This window comes from Megalobrama amblycephala, linkage group LG6 (assembly GCF_018812025.1).
Source record: "Megalobrama amblycephala isolate DHTTF-2021 linkage group LG6, ASM1881202v1, whole genome shotgun sequence".
In the NCBI taxonomy this organism is placed as follows: Eukaryota; Metazoa; Chordata; class Actinopteri; order Cypriniformes; family Xenocyprididae; genus Megalobrama; species Megalobrama amblycephala.
In genome coordinates, this window is record NC_063049.1 from 29352339 (window position 1) to 29365473 (window position 13135).

The window sequence follows — 13135 nt, forward strand, 5'->3', positions numbered from 1 at the left end:
TACATACCCAAACTCCACTTTTGAGAACTTCTGTATTCCCTAGTCAAAAATCCTATTGGAATTCCTCCTATGTAATGTCTATGTAGACCAAAATAATTTGAAGTAAATCTCATAAGAGATTTACCTTAACTGTTCAGTACATACAATATTTTTTCCAAGTTCAATAGGACTCCAATAATAAATAATAATAATAATTTAACTGTTACTTAGGTGTCCCAATAACCTACTTTTTAGGGTCTCTGCAGCACTAATAACAGTTCACATTGTATACTTGTGTACCAAAAGTCCACGCGCCGCTCTGTGCGCGCGCTCTTGCTGGATGAAGAGCTCTCGTATTTCTATTGAGGAGGCGGGATCGGGCTTGTGCTCTGGTTCTATCGTTGGAATGTAATCGAGGTCTCCCAGCAGCTCCTGGACTTCCTAAAGATGGACACCTGGATGTGTGTGTATATGATAGTGGGACTTCAGCTGTCCGGGAGCTTTGCGTATGACGGTAAGAGACCCTTCCAAACTGATTCTGAACTGAGTCTCGCGCTGTGAGCTTTGATCAATCAAAATGTGTTGATCATTAGGCTACTTATCAAACTAATGCAAAGTTGTGCAAAAATCAGAGGGAATAGAGTATTTGTGCATTTGAGAGTTTTCCCGTGCTGTTTCTGCTAGCTTTACTCTGTTAGGGACAGTATATTTCAACAGAGCTCAGAGTGTTTACGTGGACGCTTTTGGGGCTGTTTGGGGGGAAAGAACGGGGGTAAATTCCTTAAATCCAGGGAAAAGACACTGAACTCTTTCATGTGAAAACGCATTTATGATTTGTCACCAGTAGGACACTGCGCACCCGGTCGATCTGCTCAATACTGATGGGACATCTTTTGAGTGCTTTGCCTTTTTTGTGATAGTGACATACAGTATAATAATGTCATGTCTTCTGGACAGTGAGTTAGCAGTGTGTCCCAAGAGGCAGCAAAGCTTTATTAAGATCATTGTCAGCATTTACAATATTTCCAAGCATATAGAGCAGACATGTTGAACGGTCTTTTGTCTCAAGTCCAAGTCTTAAAATCCTTTTTGGACTTGTAGCAGGACAGTTAATATATATTAATACCATGCACTTTTAATATTAAGTTTGTTCATTATCCTTCATTATCCATTTAGGCTACTACAATTTTCAGGCAGGTTTTCAAGTGCCTACACAATAGGGTAATATTTATTCTTGCAGTTATAAAGATTATGTTATTCATCATGAGTCATTTGGAGCTCATGTCAAATCTCTAGTTTCAAATAAATTGCTTAGTTAAGTCTCAAGTTAACAGAATAAAATAGTAATCATATGATACAATGACTGAATTTTACAATAGGCTAATTGAATTTACATAAGAAATTCTACATGCAAAATATGGAACAACTAGTAATAAATCATCACTGGAGGTGCATATTAATATGCTGGTGTTGTGCTATTCACTGTCCTTCAGAATATGACACGCTAATACATAACTAGCTGCCAAAGGGGCTGTGTACCTCTCCCAGAATGATTTATATTTTTTCATCATCTGTTAGCATGGGGTCTGGGACTGTTTTTTGGAAATGCGACTGATGTTTTGATATATTTTTCACGTTTTATGAAAAAAAAATTCACTTTTTTGTTTCCAGGATTTTTTGTGTGTGTATCCAGAGCTAGAGACTCTGTCCACTTTTCCATGTCTAAAAGTATGGCTGCAAAGCCTGTACCTGATGTAGCCTGATGTACTTATTCAGCAAATTTTTGTGATCATTTTAGTAATCTGTATTGCATATTAATCTACTTTGTATTTTGGTTTATGTTTGATTCATTATTGTTTGTATCTGGTTGGTTGACTAAGGAGGCTCTTTTGGGGTATTCGCTGTACATTATGCATTTTGCTTCCAGAAAACATTGTGATAAAGTAATGTGTTTATATTACAGCAGAAGCAGTACACACTTGCTTAGATTCACCTTATGCACCATGGTCCCTTCAAATGGTCCCTTCATGATTTCTCAAGTCAAGATTTTTTATTTGTTTAGAGAATGAATTAAAAAGGAGTCTTGCTTGGACTCGCTTAGACATGCAAATTTCCTGTGCTGCTGGAAACACAATTGAAGAAGCTGAAGAGATGCATGTGTTGCGGTGGTAGAACTAATTGCTCTAAATTACCAATCTCTATTTCAAGCACAGTTAGAGTGAGACCACGGCTGGAAATGTAATTCTGTAAAGTGTTGACTGTGTGAGGTTTTCGTCCTGTCATTGGGTTTTAGGTTGTGGTTGTGGTCCAGGCTACCCTTTGTAAATGCATGAGAGGTCCAATTTACAAGTACAACAGACCATCAGTCTTGCATATTGGCTTTATTTGCATGTGTAAAGTAAACGCTAGTAAAATAAATGATGCATTTGCTGAATTACCTCAAATGCTGTACGTTGTTTATTCACAAAGACTGGGTGGCTATTTGTGTTTGTGTATTTTATGGCCTTGTGAACACAAACACAGACTCATGCTGGCTAAAACATGAACACATGTTACAAGATTAAGATAGAACAGAGACAGGCTGTCCACATAACACTGTCCTGACTTGAGCTAGTATGAGTGAATCATTAAGTGAATGCATGTGCTTTTACATCCACATGCCCAAACTCGAATGAATTTAACATTCTGAGCTTTTTTTTGTGTAATGTGAATCAATAGCTCCCAGTGATTAACTCTTTTTGATGAGCAAACAACTGTTGTTGCTTTATTTACACATTGACAATAGTTTCAAACTAAAAAATGAAAATTTATCAAGACAAACTGACAATAAAAGATTTTTAAAAAGTCCAAAGGCTGTTTAGAGTGTGTAATCTGAATATTTGGGAAAGAAGTTTCTGAATTTGGAAATTTATTTGGGAATATATTGACAATTTGAAGAGAGATTTGAGTGGTTGTTAGGCAGCTGTTAAGGTGCTCTGGGTGGCTACTAGGGTGATGCTATGGTGTTTTAAAGGTGATAGAGAGGATTTTTTCATCGACTGAGAATCCAAAGACTGTTACTGAGTTTTTGAAATGAGCGCATGCGTAAGAACAACCCCCCTCCTTCACAACACATTTGAAAGGAACGCCTCCCAAAACTCGTAAACACTCGTATTGGAACACGAGTGTTTACCACCGGCATTCGCTGTGTCGTGTTTTTTGGATTCATGATGTCGGACTCACCGCAGGTAATTTGTTACTCCTGTCTCCTGACAAAAACATTGCATGCGGCGCCTGTAGAGTGTGGAAAGTTACTGGAGAGAGCAGCCGTGCTCGTCTCTCACAAGGAACGTCATGGCAGTGATTGACAAGCCAGAGGGCCAATCCGCGCACGTCTCTCACAAGGAACGTCACGGCAGTGATTGACAAGCCAGAGGGCCAATCGTTTACGCGATGATCGCGTAAACGATTGGCTGATGTTTTTAAGGCCCTACCTCGTGCACAGATGATGTATATTAATATTATTCCTTTCAGTGCACCTAATAAATAGTCTTTTATCAGTTAGTAAAGACAGTTTCAAGTAATATTGCAAAAATGTATAAAACAAAACATCCTCTTTAGCACCTTTAAGTGGTAAAAGCAGTTGCACAATGATTGCTAGGGTGCTCTGGATGGTTGCTAGGGCGTTGTTATGGGGCTTTAAGTGGTTACAAGCAGTTGCACAGTGGTTGCTAAGGTGCTGTGGGTGGTTGCTAGGGAATTGGTATGTTTTAAGTGGTTTCAAGCAGTTGCACAATGGTCTCTAATGTTCTCTGGGTGGTTGCTAACTTTCTGCTAGGGCATTGCTCAGAGTTCGGGGCTACAAGCAGTTGCTCAATAGTTGTTCAGGTTCTTTGGGTGGTTGCTAGTGTTTGGCTGTGGTGTTTTTAATGGTTCCAAGCAGTCGCACAATGGTCGCTAGGGTGCTGTGGGTGGTTGCTAGGACACTGGTATGATGTTTAAACGTGTTTAAAAGCAGTTAAACACAGTTGCACAATGGTTTGCTAAGGTACTCTTGGTGGACAGGGAGTTGCTAAGACTTTTTAAATGCTTACTAAGGGTTTTTTTTTGTGACTACAAGCGGTTTCTCAGTGGTTGCTAAGGTGTTTTGGGTGGTTGCTAGGTCAATGTGTGGTGGCTAATAGATTGATATAAACAAAATTAATCTGTACTTCACCGTCAGACTGTAGAATAAGGTAAACTAACCTCCATACACACAAATCTAGGAAACTGGAACTGCTGCAGACACTGAACGTGGGGAGCCTGAGGGATCTTGCTTTCTTCTGACTAATGACTGCAAAACATTCATCCAAGTGTAAGCAGTTTTTAAGCTAAACATTGCAGAAGCTGTGAAATCATTTCAACAGAAGCTACATGGTTTAGTTGACAAAGTTTTCTCTAAGTGGAAACTCCCTCCATGTAAAGTATATATATGTGTGTGTGTGTGTGTGTGTGTGTGTGTGTGTGTGTGTGTGTGTGTGTGTGTGTGTGTGAGAGAGAGAGAGAGGAAAGAGAGCAAAACTAAGCCAAGTCAGTTAGTATTCTGGGTTACACAACGTTCTGCTGAGCTTAACAGAATGGAACAGGAAAACTCGTCTGCCAAATGGAGCACACACCTACACACATGATCCCTGTGGAGTGTTTTCCATGATAGAAGTTGGAAAACTGTGGTCCTGTCATGATTCATCTCTAGCTCTGCATTAACATTGTGTGTGTATGTGTGTGCTACTCTGTCTCTCTCGAGTTCTTGTTACTGCATCAGAGGGAGCTTTGATCTAACTTGCTGTGTGATCTGCCATCCACTCACTTACACACACACAAGAGACAAAAGAACAGATCTAGAGGGAATAAAAAAGCGAATCAGTGTCAATTTATATGCAGGCTTGTGTTTTTTGTGTTTGATCCCAATCTAAGAGGGCGATCTGTGGGTAATGGAGTTTTCCATAATTTCTTGAAGCAGGTCTTGTTTTAAGTTTCATTGGTGCATGGATCACTTACTTTCATACTACAGTAAGTACAAGTCACCGAATTAGATGGAATAGAACACTGAAACCTTGTTTCTGTTGGAGAACATTAATGTTTTCCTGCAGCATGGTGGAGGATGAAATTACACGTTGACTGTTGTGAAGGAGTTTCTGTCATGACATTCAGTGTAAATAAGCTAGTAAAATTGGCAGCTACTAGTCTGACCTCTGAATGAAGCCATGCCAACATCTATTCCATCTATTCATATTCCCTGTAGAGCATGTAATCCTAATATAGTGTCGTATATTATTTTATGTGGCTGCCATTTTCACTGCATCGCCCCCTGTAATTCACTTCATTACCTGCAGGGGTCATTGTTGCATTTCATGCCATGTCAATAAATACAACAAACCCATTTCAGACAGTGTTAGCTATGTAAGCCTGTTTAAAACTATAAATGCAAGAAAGCAAAAGATAAAAATGTCACATTTTGCGATTGTGAAGTACCATTCAAAAGTTTGGGGTCAGTAAGATGTTTTTAATGTTTTTGTCTTTGTCTTTTTAATGTACTGTTTTTGTCTTGTATACTCACCAAGGCTGCATTTATTTGATACATTAAAAATAAAAACAGTAATATTGTGAAATGTTATTACAATTTAAAAACATTTTTCAGCATCATTACTCCAGTCTTCAGTGTCACGTGATCCTTCAGAAATCATTCTAATATGCTGATTTGGTGCTCAAAATATGTCTTATTATTATACAATGTTGAAAACAGTTGTGCTGCTTAATATTTTTCTGGAAACCGAGATACATTTTTTTCCAGGATTTTTTGATGAATAGGAAGTTCATAAGGACAGCATTTATTTGAAATGAAAATCTTTTGTTAATTATAAATGTCATTAGTCAGTTTTGTTAAATGTAATGAGTCCTTGCTAAATAAAAAATATTAATTTCTCTAAAAAAAAAAAAAATCTTGCTGACCCCAAATGTTTGAATGATCGTATACACAATTACCTTTTTTATTCTGAGGCTTCCATAGTTAGCAGACTGAACATAAAAATATTACAACGTGATATTTCAACAAAAAACAAACTGTGGTTTGCTTTGTTCTAATATAGTCACACAGAATACAAATGATTCTAATTGAGCTGAATCAGAAATTCTGCGGTCATGCCAACTTTTTCTTGCTTGTGCTGTCCTAAACTGTTTTGCAGGCTCTGGATACTGGCCATACACTGATGATGAAGATGTGCGATACACAGGTGATAACACGCAAGGACATACTATATAAAAATGCACATATTGATCCCAAAAATCCATTACACAGAACTTCAAATCATCTTCTCCTCAGTAAAACACTCTTACCACATCTTAACACATGAGTGCTGCTGTCAGAACACATACACTCACAACACAGAGGACACTACATCTCTAACTGCCTGCTTAGCTTCAGGCCTCTGATTGCTTCCTCTTCTTCTGTGGCTGTGCTACTTTATCTTTGTTCACGTTTTCTCCATGCATGTCTGGATGATGTCAGTTGTCAAGGTAAGTTTTGATGACCATGTTTTGGTATGACTCAGTGTCTTTCTTCAGTGTGTTTGCGTACGTGCGTGATAACATATGTCTCTTTCTAGGTGTGCCGTGGTGTGCCCCGGTGAAAGTCAAACATGGTCACGTCAGCTGCCAGACACCACGCGGAGAGCGTTATAAGAACGTTCTGGGAACCCGGTGCAAGATCCGCTGTAAGACGGGCTACGAGTTGCACGGAAGCAGCGAGATTCTCTGTATGGCCAGCAAACAGTGGTCAGGAAACTACGCCTGCAGAGGTCAACTTTCACAGAACTCAATCATAAGATCATATTGCCTATAAATGCTGATGTGTTAACTCACTTCAATGATTAAGAAGGATTAGTGCATAATCAGTTCTATATTTGAATGCATTTATCAATTGATAATCATAAATTATTTGTTTTTTTTTATTTACTTTTTTGTTTATTTACACTACCGTTCAAAAATCTGGGGTCAGTAAGATTAGCAAGAAGTCTCTTATGCTCACCAATGCTGCATTTATTTGATCAAAAATATAGTAAAAACAGTAAAATGAGAAAACAATATTGTAAAATTTAAATGTTATTAAATTTCAAAATAATTTGTTCTATTTTAATATATTTTAAAGTATCTTATGCTCACAAAGAATGCATTTATTTGATCAAAAATACAGAAGAAAACAGTAATGTTGTGAAATATATTGCAGTATATTTTACAAATAACTTTGTGCTGTGTGATGGCAACGCTAATTTTTCAGCATCATTACTCCAAATCAGTATATCAGAATGATTTCTGAAAAATCATTTGACACTGAAGACTGGTGTTCATGTAACTTCTTATTATTATCAATGTTGAAAACTGTTGTGCTGATTAATATTTTTATGGAAACTATGAATTCTTTTTTCGGGATCTTTTAATGAAAAGAAAGTGCAAAACAACATTTATTTAAAAATAGAAATGTTTTGTAAATATCTTTACTTTCACTTTTGATCAATTGAATGCATCCTTGCTAAATAGGTATTAATTTATTTAAAAAAAAAAACAAAAAAATAAACTTACTGACCCCAAACCTGACTTTGAATGGTAATGTCTTTTTTAAAATCATGATTTCTATATTAATAATTGATAAACATAAAACTGTTTTCAGTTTCCTTTATTATCTGTTTTTATTAATGATTATTTTTGATGACCAAACTTTAAATTAATTAATCATTTATGCCACATGCTGAAAGTCTGATTATAATTTGAATATTTTATTTCTCAGTTGATATTTTTTTTGTGTTCAATTTCTCAAATGACTGATACCTGAATGCATGTTCAGACACAGATTAATACTAGCCACATGTCAGTCAGCAGTTGAATGACACATGGATTTATTTGGATTGACAGCAGTGATTGTCCATTGAAAATCCATTTTCACCAGGGTATGAAATTATGTTTACAGAAGTCCGCTGTCCTAAACTGGCCATGCCATCTAACGGAGGTTTTAAGTGTTCAGACGGGTCCTACTTTAACTCCCGCTGCCAGTTTTTCTGCTCTCCGGGATACACACTCCGTGGAGACCACAGCGCCACCTGCCAAAGCAGCAGAACGTGGAGCGGCGGCAACAGTGTGTGCCTGGGTGAGTAAAACAGTCATTGAGCACTAACTAATATTTATTTATGGATTTGGGTTTGTGAAATAGTATTTAGGTGGTGAAGCATGTAAAGGTGTTTTCTGTCTCAGATGTGGATCCTCCAGTTATTAAGTGTCCTAATATAAAGGAGAAGACAGCTGAACCAGGAAAACTCACCGCCAAAGTGACGTGGGACACACCAGAGGGCAAAGACACAGCAGACGGCATCCTAACCGAGTCAGTGTATAAAATGTGTTTAAAATTCAGTTCAGTGGTCTTTATGCAAAAATATTTGACCGCTCAATGCCATTGAGAATCACTGAATTCACATTTAATTTACATCTAATCACTGTCCAGATTCTTGTGTGAAAGACACTATTTTTTGTTGTTATTGTTCTAGTGTTATACTGAAAGGAAAGCCACCAGGCTCGCACTTTCCAGAAGGGAATCATAAATTATCATACACTGTGTTTGACCGCGCTGAGAACAAGGCGACATGCAGGTTTAATGTTCGAGTGAGAGGTAAGTTCTTTAGTTTCTCATGATTTAAAGTAGTAGTTAAAATACAGTCAAGCTATTCTTTAAAACTGTTTAGCTAAAAATGTAGCTACAAAATCTACATTGAAGCATTTTAAGATGGCAAGATCTATTTAAATATATACACTACCATTCAAAAGTTTGGGGTTGGTAAGATTTTTTAAAATGTTTTTCAAAGAAGTCTCTTATGCTCAACTAGGCTGCATAAATTTGATCAAAAATACAATAGTACACTATTATTGTGAAATATTACTGTTAAATGTTTTCTATTTGAATACATTTTAAAATGTAATTTATTCCTGTAATGGCAAAGCTGAATATTTCATCATCATTACTTCAGAAATCGTTCTAATATGCTGATTTGCTGATCAGGTAACATTTCCTATTTTTTACCAATATTAAAAATAGTTGTGCCGATTCTGGAAACCTTAATACATATTTTTCAGGATTCTTTGAATACAAAGATCAAATGAACAGCACTTATATGTAATATAAATCTTTTTTTAAATTCAAATGTTTTTAGTGTCACTTTTAATCAGTTTAATACATCCTTGCTGAATAAAAGTATTAAAGGTCCTGTTTTTTGTGGTTTTTTGAAGCTTTGATTGTGTTTATAGTGTGCAATATAACATGTGTTCATGTTTCGCGTGTAAAAAAAACAGTATTTTCACATAATTTACTTATCTGTATACCGCTGTTTCCACTGTCATAAAAACGGGCTGATGACTTCCTTGTTCTATGAAGTCCCTCCTTCAGAAATACGTAACGAGTTCTGATTGTGCCAGCGGTTCCTGTGTTGTGATTCGACAGCTTAGCGCATCTTGCCTGGAAAGGTCACGCCTCTTACCATAACGTGGAGATGCACGCGCTCAGTGTTATCGTAAACATGTCTTTAATTTTACCCTATCAATTTGAGCCGGAATCAGATCCGGTGATTGGACTGCGGGATGAAAATAACAGCCTTTCGACGACATGGCGACAAACACACTCTACAAACGCAACTCTTGTGTATTCCTGTGGGCGGAGGTTAGTCAAAAAACTGTTTTAATGACGTCATTAAAGAAGGAAGTAGAGGGATGTAGTCCAAACTGGCCGTTCGATGTAGGCGACTTCTGTTAAATAAAATATCTCGCTTGCCATTGAACTTTGAGCTTTAAAATTTTACAGATTTTATTTATACTCTAACAACAACATTACACACTAACTAAAGTTTGAAACATGGGATCACGAAGAACGGGACCTTTAATTCCTTTAAAGGGGACCTATAATGCCCCTGTTACAAGATGTAATATGAGTCTCTGGTGTTCTCCCAGAATGTGTCTGTCAAGTTTCAGCTCAAAATACCCCACAGATCATTTACTATAGCTTGTCAAATTTGCCCCTATTTGGGTGTGAGCAAAAACACGCCGTTTTTGTGTGTGTCCCTTTAAATGCAAATGAGCTGCTGCTCCCGGACGCTTTCCAGAAGAGGGCGGGGCTTTAACAGCTCGCGCTTCGGTTGCTCAACAACAACAAAGCTGGAGAATCTCACGCAGCCAAAATGTTGATCGTCAGTAACGGTGTTCAGCCTTACATTGTTCAAACCGGAGTCGGACACTGATGGAGAGACTCAGGAAGAAGTTACAACTTTTAAAATGCATTTCTGAATGGTTAGTGGATAAATTTATGTAGTTGCTGTGGAGTTGATTCAACTCATCGACTAGCATGTGCCATCATGTTAATCTTTTGTGCAAATCCAGCGTTGAATTGACCCTCATTTGTGAAGCAGTCCGGTGTAAAATGACAGCATGGTAACAACACTCTACTATAACAACTCTTCCTCTTCACTAAAGCAGCATAACATGGCCTCAACCCCTTTGTTGCGTGTTCTTGGGGTCAGGGTTTATGTCAATTTTAGGGTTAGTGATGACACTAACCCGGGAAGAAACTTGTTGTAGTCCCTACCAGCCGTTTGTTGTAGTCCTTAAACAGCGAATTCTTTAAAAGAAAATATCTCCCTTTGCATTGAACTTTGAGTGTCGTAACTTTGCAGATGCTGTTTATGCTCTAACAGCAACATTACACACTAACTGAAAGTTAAAAAAGTGAAATCATAATAAACCACCCCTTTAAAAAAAATACTGACCGCAAACTTTTGAACAGCGGTGTGTTACTGAAAAAGCTAAACTGTAGTTGGTAGCATCCTTACTTTTATTTAGTTGCAGAACTTAGCATAAAGTGTTGGCATTGTGATATATGAATGTGTGTAAGGTAATAAATGTGTGTTATGTACACGTTGCAGTGCGTCGCTGTACTCCTCTCTCTGTCCCTGACAATGGCTGGATGAAATGTGACAGTGCAGGTGATAATTACGGGGCCACGTGTGAATTCCGCTGTCTGGGTGGCTACGAGCTGAAGGGCAGCGCTGCCAGAGTCTGCCAGTTTAACATGGAATGGTCTGGCCTGGAGACTTCCTGTGCCCGTACGGAACACACATTAACAGCTCACAAAAACCAAAAGCCTAGCAATTCCTTGTGTTATACATTATATGCCCTTATATGTAAGATTGCATAGCATTCCTAAATAATAATAATGCTGCTTATTCAGGCAGAGAATTTGTATTTAATATTGTAAGGCAGAATGCTAGAGTAATTGATGGCAATTTTTATGACAGAATTATTCACATTATTCTTATGAGATTACACCTCACAATTCATGTAAAATTCATGATCTTATTCTTACTTACCTGCCCTCTGGCGAATAACATCCTAATGATGTGTTTTATTAAAAGCCATGAATATTAATGTTGGGGTGCGATCCGCTGCTGCATTGCTGGACCAGTTCTATGAGAAACGGCGCATTTTGATCATCTCAGCCCCCTCGGCTGCCAATCACTACTACAGATTCCAGATGACTAATTTACAGGTACAGGATGAATATTTGCCTCAATTTATTCTTCAAATTAAATCCTAGACAGAAAGTTTTAAGTGGTGTGTGTGTGTACTTGTACAACTATCTTTGTGAAGACCAGATTGAGTTTTAGACCATTGGAGTGAGGACACAAAGAGAGTAAAGTGAGGACATTTTGGCCAGTCCTCACTTTCTGAGACCCCTTTAAAGGCCTGTTTGAGGGTCAAGATTTGGTTTTAGGGATAAAGTTATAATTAGGTTAAGGTTTAATTAGGTTTAGGGTAAGGCTTGAGCACTTAGTTGTGATATGTATGGTTTGGGTAAGGAGCTAGAGAGTCCTCACAAAGATAGATGTACAAGAATATGTGTGTTTTAAAATGTAAAATAATTATATACATATATATTGCAACTAAACTGTATGATCTGTATTGTGCAGCATGCTCAGTGTGGTCTGGACTTAAGGCATGTGACAGTGATTGAGCTGGTGGGGGTGTATCCAGCTCAGATTGGCCGCATCAGACACAGACTCATCCCTCCAGGGCTGGCTCTACAACTCAGGTACTTAATTACTCTATTTCAGTAACTTGATTACAGTACTTGCAAGAAAGCTCTAAATCCGCTGTTTTGTATATAAGAACTTGTGAATCGCTCCCAATAGAAAGCACATGATGGTACACATCATTCTAGTGAATATGAAGTAAATATGTGCATGTGTTTGTGTGGGGCAGGTTGCTGCTGCAGCTGTCTCAGAACTCATTTAGCATGGTGTTGCTGGACAAACAGGGTGTGGATAAGCAACGCTACACTTTCCCCATCACAGCGGCAGAGATCTTTACCACCATTGACACGTTTCCCCTCCGCACCGAGGAGGCCATACTACAGAAAGAGGCTGGACAGAGCTGCTAGATGTATATATACAGTGCACACATTTACACATCATTTTCTACTGGGTATAAAGCTAACCAAACTACAAGAGAGAGTCTGGATAGAGCTGCTACATCTTATCATATATTGAAAACATACACACATGCACACACATCTCTAAATATGAATGCATGAGTGAGTCTTTGTTGTTTGTCTTTTTAAGACATTTTACTCTATTTTATTTGTCTGGTGTCTCTATTTATGTCAGAGTGGATGGTCTACTTTTCCAAGCAATATTAATGAATAAAAGCCTGTTTGAGAACATGAGATGAGTCAGATTTCTTAAAAGGCCAGCCAGGTTTTTCTTGGTTCTGTGGTTTGGTAAATAAATATGGTCAAATTGACCGTAAGTGCAACAGAGTAATAAGTAGCCTATGTTTTCACGTTCTGAATTAGTATTAATTTATTTTGTAGGGAGCATCAGTAAAAAAAAGTCTCAATTTCTTAGTGAAATAGTGAATCTTAAAATATATAAAGTATATGTGGCGACCAGGGCGGGCGAGAGCCGTGAGGGAACGGCGCGAGGCCGGTGACGCAAGTGATAACGAGCATCACCTGGGAGGCGCACCGGCCTTGAGTCTCTCACGGAGGAGCTTCGGGTGCATAAAAGGAGGAGCGACGACCGTGAAGGACGAGAGAGGACCAGGCCTGGATATT

General features: G+C 38.1%; 1 protein-coding gene across 2 annotated transcripts; it reads left to right on the forward strand.

Annotated features, from left to right (window-relative positions):
* The first annotated feature begins 308 nt into the window (after positions 1-308).
* On the forward strand, positions 309-12745 carry srpx (sushi-repeat containing protein X-linked). Of its 2 annotated transcripts, XM_048193773.1 has the most exons (10): positions 310-493; positions 6180-6227; positions 6600-6791; positions 7958-8134; positions 8239-8365; positions 8529-8650; positions 10947-11126; positions 11436-11569; positions 11991-12112; positions 12283-12745. In XM_048193773.1, exons 1-10 carry the CDS (start codon positions 427-429, stop codon positions 12458-12460), a joined length of 1347 nt encoding a protein of 448 aa, XP_048049730.1. In that variant the 5' UTR covers positions 310-426; the 3' UTR covers positions 12461-12745. The 2 variants fall into 2 exon arrangements, with proteins under 2 accessions (XP_048049731.1, XP_048049730.1); XM_048193774.1 differs by lacking the exon at positions 6180-6227 and having other exon boundaries at positions 309-493.
* The last annotated feature ends 390 nt before the right edge of the window (positions 12746-13135 follow it).